Below are 15,754 nucleotides of genomic sequence, written 5' to 3' on the forward strand. Positions count from 1 at the left end.
CGAGTTACTGGTGCTTCCTGCTTTAATTTTTGCTTGTAAGAAAGAATCAGGAGGATATAATTATATTCAGATGTGCCAAATGGAGGGTGAGCTTTGTATGTGTCTCTGTGTGTGGAGTACAGGGGAACTAGAATGTTTTTTCCCCCTCTGATTGCACATTTAACATGTCGATAGAAATGAGGTAGAACTGATTTAAGTTTCCCTGCATTAAAGTCTCCGGCCACTAGGAGCGCTGCCTCTGGGTGAGTGATTTCCTGTTTGCTTATTTCCTTATACAGCGGTCTTAGTGCCAGCATCTGTCTGCAGTGGTAAATAAACAGCCACGAAAAGTATAGATAAACTCGCGGCAAATAGTGTGGTCTACAGTTGATCATAAGACATTCTACTACAGGCAAGCAAAATCTAGAGACTTTCTTAGATTTCGTGTACCAGCTGTTTACAAATGCGCACAGCCCCCCCCCCCCCCCCCCATCTTGTGTTGTTCCATCTAGCCGGTGCCGCGTACATCCCGCTAGCTGAATATACGTCATCATTTAGCCACGATTCCGTGAAACATAAGATATTACAGTTTTTGTCCCGTTGGTAGGATATTCATGATCATGCCTTGTCTAATTTATTATCCAATGATTGCCAACGTACAATGTAATATTGACGTAACGGCAGCTTTCCCAATCGCCTTCTCCGGATCCTTACGAGGAACCCCGCTCTGTGTCCTCTGAACCTGCACCTCTTTCTCTTGCCAATGATGGGGATGTTGGCCTTGTTGGGTGTCTGAAGTACATCCTGTGCGTCCTGCTTGTTGAAGATAACATATTTGTCTAATCCGAGGTGAGTGATCTCTGTCCTGATATCCAGAAGCTCTTTGTCTAATCGAAGGTGAGTGATCTCTGTCCTGATATCCAGAAGCTCTTTGTCTAATCGGAGGTGAGTGATCTCTGTCCTGATATCCAGAAGCTCTTTGTCTAATCCGAGGTGAGTGATCTCTGTCCTGATATCCAGAAGCTCTTTGTCTAATCCGAGGTGAGTGATCGCTGTCCTGATATCCAGAAGCTCTTTGTCTAATCGGAGGTGAGTGATCTCTGTCCTGATATCCAGAAGCTCTTTGTCTAATCCGAGGTGAGTGATCGCTGTCCTGATATCTAGAAGCTCTTTTTTGCCGTAAGATAAGAAAACATGTACAAAATAAGTTACAAATAACGTGAGAAAATAAAGACAATTGTTTAGGTGCCCGTAAAACTGCTGCTTAAATGGCGCCGTCTGAACCGCTGTGAAGTGTTTTCCAAAAATATAGTATTTATATTTTATTAATATAGTATTTATATTAATATAGTATTTATATTAATATAGTATTTTCAGCTGGTGTACAAAACCAAAAGAACAGATCTACCGCTTTCTTAGACTTGCTCTCAATGAAAATGACAGATCTATAACTCACATTTCTATGTGCATTTTGTAGGGTCGCCGCCAAAGTTATATAAAGAGCTCTTAGCGGTCGAACAGGGAAATGGTTCCTATAGTTTTTCTACCATTCATTTTAGAAACACTTAAAAGGTGTTTCGTGTAGGCTCACCCCGGCTTGGCATTTTTAATAACCATGTAAATCTCTCTCGGACAAAGTGATTTATTAGTCTATATTTACTCCCAGATTCAAAAATGATAATTAGCATCAAAGTAGACATCAGGCAAAACTACAAATCCCAGCATGCTCCTGCACATCCTCTCCAGCTGACACCTTTGCTAACGGGTATTGGGTCAATGTAAAACTTGCACAAGACAGTTCACAGAATTGTCCATTTAAAGGAATGTAGCCAATTTATTCATTACCTCATGTAACAGATGGTAAGAATCTATGGATTAACTCTTGGCTTGAGTCGGCAGTCTCGTCCAGATCATTGTGGAATTTGCAGTTCTTTATCATAGCCACATTAGTAGGTAATTAGCATTTCAGTTTTGGTAGGTAAATACAGGCAAATATATTTATTTTAAAAAGTCACCTTGCCAGAGAGAGATGTAGTTATTAAAATGTCCCGCCAGGGTAAGCCTACACGAAACACAACCCTACACAACAACCCTACACGAAACACAGCCCTTATTTTAAGTGTTGCTAAAATCCCCTATGGGGGAAAAGGAACAGTTGAGAAAACAATTGGAACCATTCCCCTGTTTGACCGCCAGGTTTTATGGCTATTACGAGGCACACTGTGATACTCCATTACAGCTTTAACGGAAATATCTGAGGCACAAAAATGCACAGCTGGCCCTTTAAGGGCGGGCGGTTACCGTGGTAACGCGATTTCAGTCACGTTTGTGCGACTGAGATTGAGTCTGACGTTTTAGTTTATTGCCTGCTGAAAGGTGAATTAGTCTCGCAGTGTTTGGTGGAAAGCAGACTGCCTCTATTGCGTTTATTGTTTATTATTATCCTAGAACAGTATTTCTGCCGTTTTTGTTTATCGCACAAAGTCAAACATCTACAAATCCTACAGCCTATCCCACCTTGCGCTACAACACCGCCTGGCTGGAGCTGTGGGCACGTATAGAGCTGAACACAGGCATGACATTTTTAATTTACTTTAAACAGAAGTCTGCCTGAAGTGAGTCTTTTAACCTTGTTTATTGATTATTTACATCGTTTTATTCATTGTAAATAAGAATTTGTTCTTAACTGACTTGACTGGCTAAATAATGGTTAAATAAAAACTGCTAGGGAAGAGAAGACGCGGCTACTAGTCAGAAAACAGGAGGACAATCTACACTGGAGTTGCTTACCAAGACGACATTGACTGTAACTAGGCCACTCAGTAACACTTTTCACTTAAATTGGCTTGAAAATCTATGGCAAGACCTGAAAATGGCTGTCTAGTAAAGATAAAAAAAACAACGAGGTTAAGGTTAAAGATTTTGTAAGAATAAATGGGCAAATATTGTACAATTCAGGTGTGCAAAACTCACAGCTGTAATCGCTGCCAAAGGTGATTCTAACATGTATTGACTCAGGAGGTTGAATACTGATCTAATCAAGTTAATATACATACTCTCAGGAGGTTGAATACTTATGTAATCAAGTTAATATATATACTTTTTTACAAATTACCATTGACCCCCCCTCCAAAAAAAAGACAAATACATTTGAATCCGACCCTGTAACAAAATGTGGCAGAAGTCAAAGGGTGTGAAGACTTTCTGAAGGCCCTGTTTATCTACACACACTACATGTCCAACAGTATGTGGACACCTGCTCCTCAAACACCTCATTCCAGAATCACGGGCATATGGAGTTGGTCCCTCCCCCTTTACTGACACAACAGCCTCCACTCTTCTGGGAAGGTGTTCCACTAGATGTTGGAACAATGCTGTGGGGACTTGCTTCCATTCAGCCGCAAGAGCATTAGTGAGGTCAGGGGTTAAGGTCAGAGCTGCAGGCCAGGCAAGTTCTTCCACACCGGTCTTGACAAACCATTTCTGATTGGACATCGCTTTGTGCACGGGGGCATTGTCATGCTGAAACAGGGAAGGGCCTTCCCCAAACTGTTGCCACAAAGTTGGAAGCACAGAATCATCTAGAATGTCATTGTATGCTGAAGCGTTAAGATTTCCCTTCACTGGAACTAAAGGGGCCTTGAACCATGAAAAACAGCCCCAGGCTATTATTCCTCCTCCACCAAACTTAAGTTGGCACAGGGCAGGTCCTTACCGTTCAACAAATGGCTCCAGAAAAACTAGAATAGTCCCAGTAAGCAAATTGACGTTGAAAATACGTGTTTTCCAGACGTTGAAGTTATGTTCAATTTAGGTTTCTGAATGAAAGTTATTTCAAGTATTTTTAAAATACATATTTTCCAGGAAGTTGAAAAGGCGTCTTTTCCAAACACCAAAAGGACAGATTTCCACCGGTCTAGATAAAAATCTGTCGTTCTGCCCCTGAACAAGGCAGTTAACCCGCTGTCCCCCGGTAGGCCGTCATTGAAAATAAGAATTTGTTCTTAACTGACTTACCTAGTTAAATAAAAAGGTTAAAAAAATAAGTGGTTCTGTGTCATTCGGGATCAGGATAACTCACTGTAGTCATCATAACATGCTGCATTTCAACACTCCCCCGACGACAACATTATGTTTATGACTATATTCTAAAACGGTACGATAACGTTCAACCCGATCAGCTCCGGCGCTCGTCCCCAAGCGAAATGCGCCCCGGGCAGAAGTAGTATCATCAATAGTTAAACAAAACGAACCTTTCCTGAAACGTACATTTAGAAATGGACTGACTGCCATGTTCAGATCACCAATAACCGTTATAACAGGCTAGAAAGTTCCAGTTTAGGCTAATATATTACGAAATGACAGCAACTCCATAGTGGAGGTGTAGAATGTAGATGCTGTTTCCTAATTGCAACTAATCTCGCTCTGACACCTCAACCAGATTGCTGACAATTTGCCGCATGTTGTGTTGGTGTCAATCAATGTGCGGAACATGGGGAAAGTTATTGGTTTTACTGGACGTTTAACGAACATGTGCGGGGGGAAAAATATAAATAATATTTCCCTAGGAAATTCAAACGTTACTCACATCATGTTGCCACCGTGAAGTTAACGTTCACCGCCAGCATGCAGGCACCACATAGTCCATTGGAAAGACGCGCCCATTCAATCAGCCATTTCATTTCTTACAGGTGTGAATTCCTTGAGCGACGTTTTGATTTTCCTGTGATGACATAGTCAAATCCGGTCATAACTTTGGCATTTGACAGTATTTAATTTTTTTTTTTTACTAGAAACAGAAGTAAACTTACTACTATAATTAACTGCTAAACCTAGAAACCTATAACGTTATACAGTCATCTATAACAAATACAACAGTGACGCCTAGTGGTTGATTTTGAGAAAACACCTAAGCCTAATGTCCTGGGGAGCATCATTTTTGGTTTATCGAGCTAACGTTATATCGTGTTCCTACGTCAAACATAAACAATCAAAAGATATAAACATGATGATGGTAATGGAACAGGAGACTCCCTTACCCTCCATTATAATAAGCTGGTCTATACTTTATACCTGCTAGTACTTACCGAATTTACACTGACTAGACAAAACATTAGGAACACCTGATCTTTCCAGGACACAGACTGACCAGGTGAATCCAGGTGAAAGCTATGCTCCCTGGTCTATACTTTATACCTGCTAGTACTTACCGAATATACACTGACTAGACAAAACATTAAGAACACCTGATCTTTCCATGACACAGACTGACCAGGTGAATCCAGGTGAAAGATATGCTCTCACTTTAATCAGTGTAGATGAAGGGGAGGAGACAAGCGGTTAAATAAGGATTTTTAAGGCTTGAGACAATTGAGACGTTGATATTGTATGTGTGCCCTTCAGAGGGTGAACGGTCAAGACTAAATATTTAGGTGCTTTTTGAGCAGTAGGTGCCAGGCGCACCGGTTGGTGTCAAGAACTGCAACGCTGCTGGGTTTTTTCACACTCAACAGTTTCCCCGAGTGTATCAAGAATGGTCCACCCCCAAAGGACATCCAGCCAACTGGACACAACTGTGGGGGAAGCATTGGAGTCAACACTGGCCAGCATCCCTGTGGAACGCTTTCAACACCTTGTAGAGTCCATGACCTGACGAACTGAGACTGTTCTGAAGGAAGGTGTTCCTAATGTTTGGTGTGTGTGTGTGTAACAGGGTTATATTGATGATTCCCCTTGCCACTTTATTGTTAAGCCAATGGGTTTTTGGTTTGAGTTTTGTCTTGCCTTCACCTACTCAACATGGCATCTTATTGGCTGGTTTGCGTAGCTTGCTTACGAGGGGGGATGTTCCAGTTAGAATCGTCCCAGTGAACAAGCACCAAACCAGCGGTAAGTTGTTGGTTGCAAAGAACTGTACGTCAAAAGTGATTTTTATACTCTCAAGTGATGATTTAAATGTACAATTTATATAAATTTGTTTGTAAATGTTATTGGAACACCACACATAAGATGCAGCGGTTTTTGGTGCCTAGTTGTTAAGCATTTAGTTGTAGAGAATTCCAGCTAATACTAGCTAGCAACTTACTGTGTCTGGTGGGGGGGTTCATATATGTTGTACAGTGCGTGAGTGCAGAGTTGGATGGTGAGCTGTGCATCGCATGACGTGCAATTTTGTGTCGTTCTTATCAGAATAAATCTTCATGACTGGTGCTACCAAGTTGGAGTTTGTGTCGATTATTGATTGTACACAACGCAAGAAGAGTACTGTTACACGTGTGTGTGTGTGTGTGTGTGTGCGTGCGTGCGTGCGTGCGTGCGTGCGTGCGCGTGCGTGCGTGCGTGCGTGTGTGTGTGTAACAACAATCTGTGACCGGACACTGAAACACAGTAAGAAACTTTATTCCCCTATAAAATGACACGTTTATAAAAATTAAAATAAAAAAAATCCTTCAAATGATTTGTCATTAAAACGAGTGTTCTTCAGAAGTGCTTTAACAAAACTAATACAAACTCATCATATTGTAGCTGAACACGCCGTCTGTGTCCATCAAGGTGGAAGTAACTAACAAACCATCTCTTATAGAATAGGACAAGCATAAGATTATATGGCTCAGTAACATAAGTCAATCATATCATTATAAAACATTTCAATAACGCAAAACGTGGATTTATAAAACACTTAGAAAATGACTTATCCTTCTATTGATCTGATCACATATGTGGAACAACCAAACTTCTAAATGAATCTGTCCATAATTGCACACATAATGGCGATAAAACCAAACGTCTTGTATAATTCTTGTGTCAAAAAGGTGTATTTGAAAACTAGAACAATCCTTAAAACGTCTTGGAAAAAATAAAATCGAACATTGTGTATCCTGGTCAACTCATTGTGTATCCTGGTCAACTCATTGTGTATCCTGGTCAACTCATTGTGTGTCCTGGTCAACTCATTGTGTATCCTGGTCAACTCATTGTGTGTCCTCATTGTGTGTTCTGGTCAACTCATTGTGTATCCTGGTCAACTCATTGTGTGTCCTGGTCAACTCATTGTGTGTCCTGGTCAACTCATTGTGTGTCCTGGTCAACTCATCGTGTATCCTGGTCAACTCATTGTGTGTCCTGGTCAACTCATCGTGTGTCCTGGTCAACTCATTGTGTGTCCTGGTCAACTCATCGTGTATCCTGGTCAACTCATTGTGTGTCCTGGTCAACTCATTGTGTATCCTGGTCAACTCATTGTGTATCCTGGTCAACTCATTGTGTGTCCTCATTGTGTGTCCTGGTCAACTCATCGTGTGTCCTGGTCAACTCATTGTGTGTCCTGGTCAACTCATCGTGTATCCTGGTCAACTCATTGTGTATCCTGGTCAACTCATTGTGTATCCTGGTCAACTCATTGTGTGTCCTGGTCAACTCATCGTGTATCCTGGTCAACTCATTGTGTGTCCTGGTCAACTCATTGTGTGTCCTGGTCAACTCATTGTGTGTCCTGGTCAACTCATTGTGTGTCCTGGTCAACTCATTGTGTGTCCTGGTCAACTCATTGTGAAATCCATGAAGGTCATCATGTCAACAAAACTGTCCTCCCGAAACACCTGGCACCACATCAGCGAAGAGACAAAAAACTGCACCATGTTATTAAGTGGTTGCCTGGATACCGGTCTGTTGGTTGCCCGGATACCGGTCTGTACGAGTCTTATCATTCCACTCCTTCACACTCTGTGTCATGCCAGATATATAGACACGGAGTACAGGGTGTGGAATGATAGCACAAAACAGGTCTGGATTTCTAGCTAATTTAAGGACGACATCAGTTACTCCTAAAATAATAAGGTACCACTTCAAGTACAATACCCAGCCGATACACAGATAGACAGCTGGACATGCTGAGTTTGAGCCAACCAACCGTTCAGTACTACGTCATACTACATTTATACCACTAGGTGGTGCTGTTGGATTACTGACATTCTCCACCTGGAAACAGTCGGAAGGAAAAACACCTCAGTGCTCGACTTGGACTGAAATAGGTGCCTGAAATATTCATTTTGAGTGCTGGTCCTGTTTGTGGAAATCTGAAATACTTTATAATATTCTATAAGAGGAACTCAAGAATAATAACATTTGAGGTGCAGATCCTCGGTGAGCTCCTTCCTACCAAAGTCAACCACAGACCACACATCTCACCTCAGGTCGACTTGTTTCATAGCTAGTAACCATTATAGTCGTAGACACATTATCTTATTTATGGTATATGACTTGTATGGAAAAACTCATCATAATTTTTTTTGTTGTCAATATGTCTCCATGGTAAAACATATTTAATTACATAGATTTTACTTTATTGCAAATTATCTTGTCCCTCGTCGTTTACACGTGACGGTCTTGGACCGGGGTCACATTATTTTATAGAAAAGATAGAACAATCATTTTATATAAACATAGAACTGCATCATACTCTACATAAACATCAATTTAAAGAATCCACACAGTCACAATGTAAATATCACCTCATAATCACACAGTTATTTTAGATCATATAAGCAGCTTGTACACCAGCCCTGTGCTTTACAACAAGAGATGCAAAATTACAGCACCTTTCCCCATAATTCCCAGGTTTTCCACAAATCCCAATTGGAGGATTCCAGCATTCCTTCCTGTTTCCCGGACTCTTCCTACCAGGATTTGTTTTTTTTGGAGGGAAAAAAACCTGAGAATTCTTAGAAAGTTACCTGTGTTTTTGCAACCCCTTTTTAAACAACACTGTCTCACTTTGAGCAACTATTACAACCACCACAATGGTCCCCGACACGTCAAAATCATCCCCGGCGACCACACAGAACATTAGACAAACACATGAAATAACATGGGATGAAAAAGGTTACTGGCTCAGGAAGTAGTTCACTACTCACCAGAACTCATTGGGTGGAATCAAAGAGTAGAGTAGCACGCCACTCACAGACACTTGGAAAGTACTGCAGATTTACATGAAAGTAATGCAGATGTACATGAAAGTACTGCAAATGTACATGAAAGTACTGCAAATGTACATGACTGAACTGCAGATTTACATGAAAGTACTGCAAATGTACATGAAAGTACTGCAGCTTTACATGAAAGTACTGCAGTTTTACATGAAAGTACTGCAGCTTAACAAAGTACTGCATCTTTACATGGAAGTATTGCACCTTTGCAAAGTACTGCAGCTTTACAAAGTATTGCACCTTTACAAAGTACTGCACCTTTACAAAGTACAGCACCTTTACAAAGTACTGCAACTTTACCAAGTACTGCAACTTTACAAAGTACTGCAACTTTACAAAGTACTGCAACTTTACAAAGTACTGCACCTTTACAAAGTACTGCAACTTTACAAAGTACTGCAACTTTACAAAGTACTCCAGCTTTACAAGGTACTGCACCTTTACAAAGTACTGCACCTTTACAAAGTACTGCAACTTTACAAAGTACTGCAACTTTACAAAGTACTGCGACTTTACAAAGTACTGCAACTTTACAAAGTACTGCAGCTTTACAAAGTACTGCACCTTTACTAAGTACTGTACCTTTACAAAGTACTGCAACTTTACAATGTACTGCACCTTTACAAAGTACTGCAACTTTACATGTCCACTTATTCACCTAATTGTATCTATCTGCCAACTGGAAAGGCAACCGTGTTCTGTAGGATTGTTGAAGGTCTGTAACCGTGTTCTGTCTGATTGTTGAAGGTCTGTAACCGTGTTCTGTCTGATTGTTGAAGTTCTGTAACCGTGTTCTGTAGGATTGTTGAAGGTCTGTAACCGTGTTCTGTAGGATTGTTGAAGGTCTGTAACCGTGTTCTGTCTGATTGTTGAAGGTCTGTAACCGTGTTCTGTAGGATTGTTGAAGGTCTGTAACCGTGTTCTGTAGGATTGTTGAAGGTCTGTAACCGTGTTCTGTAGGATTGTTGAAGCTCTGTAACCGTGTTCTGTCTGATTGTTGAAGGTCTGTAACCGTGTTCTGTATGATTGTTGAAGGTCTGTAACCGTGTTCTGTAGGATTGTTGAAGGTCTGTAACCGTGTTCTGTCTGATTGTTGAAGGTCTGTAACCGTGTTCTGTCTGATTGTTGAAGGTCTGTAACCGTGTTCTGTCTGATTGTTGAAGTTCTGTAACCGTGTTCTGTAGGATTGTTGAAGGTCTGTAACCGTGTTCTGTAGGATTGTTGAAGGTCTGTAACCGTGTTCTGTCTGATTGTTGAAGGTCTGTAACCATGTTCTGTAGGATTGTTGAAGGTCAGTAACCGTGTTCTGTAGGATTGTTGAAGGTCTGTAACCGTGTTCTGTAGGATTGTTGAAGGTCTGTAACCATGTTCTGTAGGATTGTTGAAGGTCTGTAACCGTGTTCTGTCTGATTGTTGAAGGTCTGTAACCGTGTTCTGTCTGATTGTTGAAGGTCTGTAACCGTGTTCTGTAGGATTGTTGAAGGTCTGTAACCGTGTTCTGTCTGATTGTTGAAGGTCTGTAACCGTGTTCTGTAGGATTGTTGAAGCTCTGTAACCGTGTTCTGTAGGATTGTTGAAGGTCTGTAACCGTGTTCTGTCTGATTGTTGAAGGTCTGTAACCATGTTCTGTCTGATTGTTGAAGGTCTGTAACCGTGTTCTGTCTGATTGTTGAAGGTCTGTTACCGTGTTCTGTAGGATTGTTGAAGGTCTGTAACCGTGTTCTGTCTGATTGTTGAAGGTCTGTAACCGTGTTCTGTCTGATTGTTGAAGGTCTGTAACCGTGTTCTGTCTGATTGTTGAAGGTCTGTAACCGTGTTCTATAGGATTGTTGAAGGTCTGTAAGCGTGTTCTGTATGATTGTTGAAGGTCTGTAACCGTGTTCTGTAGGATTGTTGAAGTTCTGTAACCGTGTTCTGTCTGATTGTTGAAGGTCTGTAACCGTGTTCTGTCTGATTGTTGAAGGTCTGTAACCGTGTTCTGTCTGATTGTTGAAGGTCTGTAACCGTGTTCTGTCTGATTGTTGAAGGTCTGTAACCGTGTTCTGTAGGATTGTTGAAGGTCTGTAACAGTGTTCTGTCTGATTGTTGAAGGTCTGTAACCGTGTTCTGTCTGATTGTTGAAGGTCTGTAACCGTGTTCTGTCTGATTGTTGAAGGTCTGTAACCGTGTTCTGTCTGATTGTTGAAGGTCTGTAACCGTGTTCTATAGGATTGTTGAAGGTCTGTAAGCGTGTTCTGTATGATTGTTGAAGGTCTGTAACCGTGTTCTGTAGGATTGTTGAAGTTCTGTAACCGTGTTCTGTCTGATTGTTGAAGGTCTGTAACCGTGTTCTGTCTGATTGTTGAAGGTCTGTAACCATGTTCTGTCTGATTGTTGAAGGTCTGTAACCGTGTTCTGTCTGATTGTTGAAGGTCTGTAACCGTGTTCTGTAGGATTGTTGAAGGTCTGTAACCGTGTTCTGTAGGATTGTTGAAGGTCTGTAACCGTGTTCTGTAGGATTGTTGAAGGTCTGTAACCGTGTTCTGTAGGATTGTTGAAGGTCTGTAAGCGTGTTCTGCATGATTGTTGAAGGTCTGTAAGCGTGTTCTGTATGATTGTTGAAGGTCTGTAACCGTGTTCTGTAGGATTGTTGAAGGTCTGTAACCGTGTTCTGTCTGATTGTTGAAGGTCTGTAACCGTGTTCTGTAGGATTGTTGAAGTTCTGTAACCGTGTTCTGTAGGATTGTTGAAGTTCTGTAACCTTGTTCTGTAGGATTGTTGAAGGTCTGTAACCGTGTTCTGTCTAATTGTTGAAGGTCTGTAACCGTGTTCTGTAGGATTGTTGAAGGTCTGTAACCGTGTTCTGTAGGATTGTTGAAGGTTTGTAACCGTGTTCTGTAGGATTGTTGAAGGTCTGTAACTGTATAGCAACAGTTCAGTTAAAACCAGGCTTGGAAACACCAACAGATATTGTCATACATTTGACAGCCCTTTTATATGTCCCAAATATTCCATTGGGTTGGGTGCCCTAAACATCAAATCAAATCTAATAAAATCTCCCCTTCCCTCCGTGTATAAATATCCCTGGTCATCTGTGTGGCCTTATCACATGCAACATATCTGATCTGAAACATAGAATGACGAAGCTGTAAAACATCATTCTAAATATAAACCATCAAGTTGGTGAACACCATTGCTGTTAAATATGAGGGATTCAGCATGAAGTGTCCTGTGGTTTTTTTAGACAGTTTTTAATGATTTTACTATGTTGAATATGTCTTTGTTGTCAGTGTTTTGGCGCCAAACTGGTGCCAGCTGTGGGGGGAAAAGTAAATAGTTGAAAGAGATGCAGAGTTGAATTGAAAATAATTGTGTATTTTATTTGTCGTGTTACTATTTTCCATTGTATTATTATATTATTATGTGATCTCTTCATCGTTGAGAAAGGCTCGTAAGTACAGTCCATCTCCCTGGCCAACTGTCCTGTTAATATAAATCATCCCAGAGAGGCCCGAAAGAGCCCTATACAGCTGACCCAGGGTTCCAGAGAGGCCCGACAGAGCCCTATACAGCTGACCCAGGGTCCCAGAGAGGCCCGACAGAGCCCTATACAGCTGACCCAGGGCCCCAGTAGATTACACCTGCAAGGGCTCCTTCTTGCGGAAGGCGACCGTCTGCCTCTGCTGGAACTGAGGCTTGTTGCGTTTGTTGATGTCCTGCCAGCGGCAGAGCAGAATCATCTTGAAGGTGTTCCTGAAGGTGAGGTTGCACATGGCGTAACACATGGGGTTGATGGTGCTGTTGACGTAACACAGCCAATAGCCCAGAGCCCACAGAGCCTCAGGGATGCAGCCAGTACAGAAGGTGTTGACCAACACCATAATGTTATAGGGAGTCCAGGTTATGATGAAAGCAAGCAGGATGGCACTGAGAGTCTGGGCGGCCTTCTTCTCTTTCTTCTCCTTGACTACACTCTGCTTCTTACGCTTGGTGATCTGGGTCTTGGCTTTGGAGGCGAAGCGCTTGGCCATGGCTGCATCCTTCAAGGAGATGGGGGCCGAGGAGGGGGACTTGGAGGTGGACGACACATCCCCTGTTTGGTGGCTCTTGGTGGAGGTCTGGATGGAAGACGAGGAAGTGACGGGGGTTTTAGAGAAGGAGCGTTGGTGGTAGCTCTTGTCTTCCTTGTCTTTCTCCCTTCTGGTATTAGAGGACGTCTTCTTTTCCTTATTATCGCCCACTTGTGGCCGGAGAGGGTCCTTCGTAGCATCCTGGTCCTCAGGAGATGTCAGCTGGGGGTCATTGTTAGGGTTGTTACCAGGGGCGGAGTTTATCCCCGGCAGGTTGACCACGATGGAATAGATAGCTCGGCTTGACTCCATCGCCCCCTCCTCGTTCTCAGAGTCTGATTGGTCCATGGAGGCCCCGCCCCCATCGTTGTTGTTCCAGCTATCGGAGCTGCTGTGTTCCGGCTCTCCTCCCACTGTGATTGTCTTCTTCTTGGACCACCTACTCAGCGGCCAGAACCAGAAGCACCCTCTGGTCTTCTTGGCTCCAGAGTCTTTCTGACCGGCCTGGTTAAGCTCGTAACTGCTGCAGCTCCTGGAGCTTCCTGTCTTGGGCACCATGGGAGCCTCCTCTTCCTGGGCCTCCTCCTTCTTCTCCTCCTCCTCCTTCTGGCTACCCCCCTGGCCCGCCTTGTTCCCTGCCCCCGACCCCCTCAACCCCGCCAGGTCCTTCTGCCTGTTCTCTGTCTCTCTGTAGATCCTCCAGTAGAGAACCGTCATGATGGTGACCGGCAGGTAGAAGGCAGCGATGGCCGTGCAGAATGTGATAATAGGCTCTGAGAGAAACTGGATAAAGCATTCTCCACGAGGCACAGTGCGCTCCCCTACGATATACTGCCAGAAGAGTATAGCCGGGGCCCACAGGACGAAGGACACGGACCAGGCCATGCTGATCATAGTCAGAGCTCTCTTGGTGGTCCTCTTGGCCCGGTAAGTCAGAGGTCGAGTTATGGAGAAGTAGCGGTCGAAGCTGATCACCAGCAGGTTCATGACGGAGGCGTTGCTCGCCACGTAGTCGATAGCCAACCACAGGTCGCACGCCCAGTTCCCTAAAGCCCATTGGTCCATGATAATGTAGGTAGTGTAGAGGTTCATGGAAAGAGTCCCTAGAATTAGAAAATTGTATTTTAGTTTCACTCTGATATTACAGTAATTGACTATATATACTACTCATGATATTACAGTAATTGACTATAAATATTACACATTTGATATTACAGTAATTGACTAATACATATTACACATTTGTGAGACACTGTAGGAAATCATGGTACAATACATTATCAATATCAGCTGAGATACATTACATAATCTATACACGTATGAAAACAGTAAGTACAGTTAAAATACCGATGATGAGGTCAGCGAAGGCCAGACTGAGGAGATAGTAGTTATTCACCGTCTTCAGCTGCTTGTTCACCTGGAAGAGAAATGTTTCATTGTGATTAAAGTGTCACAGTAAAACATCAATTAACAAGACGTATGCATGTCGAACGCTGTTAAAAAAACAATGTTGTGGACCATTCAGTAAGAGTTTTGAGGCACGGACGCCCCCTTGCAATAATTACGACCTGCGATACACGTGCCATCAAGCTACCTCGCGCTACAGAGACAGGATATAGAATGGCCCACAGGGCGTGAGCCTGGCTCGGACAAGCCTTCTTAAACAGGTACAGGAAGTCATAATACAATGTAACGTTAGTCTCGGCCTACAATCTACCTTGAAGGAGATGAGCACCAGGATGTTTCCTACGACGGTGACCAGAGACAGAGACCCGGTGAGGAACACGATCAGGATGACCTGCCAGATGGTGTGACCTCCCAGAGGGTCATAGGTCACCGTGGGGTCAAGGAGGGAGGCGTTGGACAGGCTGGTCGAAGAGGAACAAGATGATTACATTGTAACACTGAAACTGAAATGTATTTCCTTCATCCAAACACTCCCGAGACAAACAGACGGAGAGGTTGTAGGAATGGCTCAGTCACAGTGCAACACCCCTAGAGCAGTTTAGAGGTTAAGTCCCTTGCTCAAGGGCACAACAGGCAGGAATATAGTATCTAAGGTAATGAATTCCAGAAAACCCAATCCAGTTTCTGGCTCACTCCCTGCAAATTCCCTTCAGAGAGTTAACTCTGGGATTCGGTTTCTAACCCTCTAACCTATACCTGGTCAGGTTGGTGAGGTCCCTGGTAACGGAATCGTTGTCCAGCACAAGGCCCAGGCCCAGGATGGCGTTGTCGGCGTAGACCCTCATCCCTGGGGAGCTGTTGTTCAGGTACATACTGGGGTCTACAGAGGGGGAAGAGCTGGACGAGTTCAGGTTCAAGGTCATAGCGCTGCCGTCCTGAGGGCATATTCTGGAGACACCTGGGAGAGAAAAGACCATTAGGTTTTTGGCTTTATAAAGTCATATACTCTGAGTGGACAAAACATTAAAGAACACCTGCTCTTTCCATATGGACGTGGTCAGAACATCAGCTTGTGTCATTCAGTAACACTGAGTGGACGTGGTCAGAAAATCAGCTTGTGTCATGTAGTAACACTGAGTGGACGTGGTCAGAACATCAGCTTGTATGTAGTAACACTGAGTGGACGTGGTCAGAACATCAGCTTGTATGTAGTAACACTGAGTGGACGTGGTCAGAACATCAGCTTGTATGTAGTAACACTGAGTGGACGTGGTCAGAACATCAGCTTGTATGTAGTAACACTGAGTGGACGTGGTCAGAACATCAGCTTGTATG

At 43.0% G+C, this 15,754-nt stretch overlaps 1 protein-coding gene across 1 annotated transcript in view; it reads right to left on the bottom strand.

Moving 5' to 3' along the window:
• Positions 1 to 12,577: 12,577 nt before the first annotated feature.
• LOC139401810 (muscarinic acetylcholine receptor M3-like) overlaps positions 12,578 to 15,754 on the bottom strand; it is an 80,221-nt gene continuing 77,044 nt past the window's right edge. The window contains exons 2-5 of the mRNA XM_071145781.1: positions 15,176 to 15,377; positions 14,730 to 14,880; positions 14,360 to 14,429; positions 12,578 to 14,115 (exon numbers count right to left, since the gene is read on the bottom strand). Of these exons, the coding sequence (XP_071001882.1) occupies positions 12,578 to 14,115; positions 14,360 to 14,429; positions 14,730 to 14,880; positions 15,176 to 15,342 (1,926 nt within the window). The 5' untranslated portion in view covers positions 15,343 to 15,377. The remainder of the gene's footprint in view (positions 14,116 to 14,359; positions 14,430 to 14,729; positions 14,881 to 15,175; positions 15,378 to 15,754) is intronic.

Source organism: Oncorhynchus clarkii, unplaced genomic scaffold (assembly GCF_045791955.1).
Source record: "Oncorhynchus clarkii lewisi isolate Uvic-CL-2024 unplaced genomic scaffold, UVic_Ocla_1.0 unplaced_contig_200_pilon_pilon, whole genome shotgun sequence".
Taxonomy (NCBI): Eukaryota; Metazoa; Chordata; class Actinopteri; order Salmoniformes; family Salmonidae; genus Oncorhynchus; species Oncorhynchus clarkii.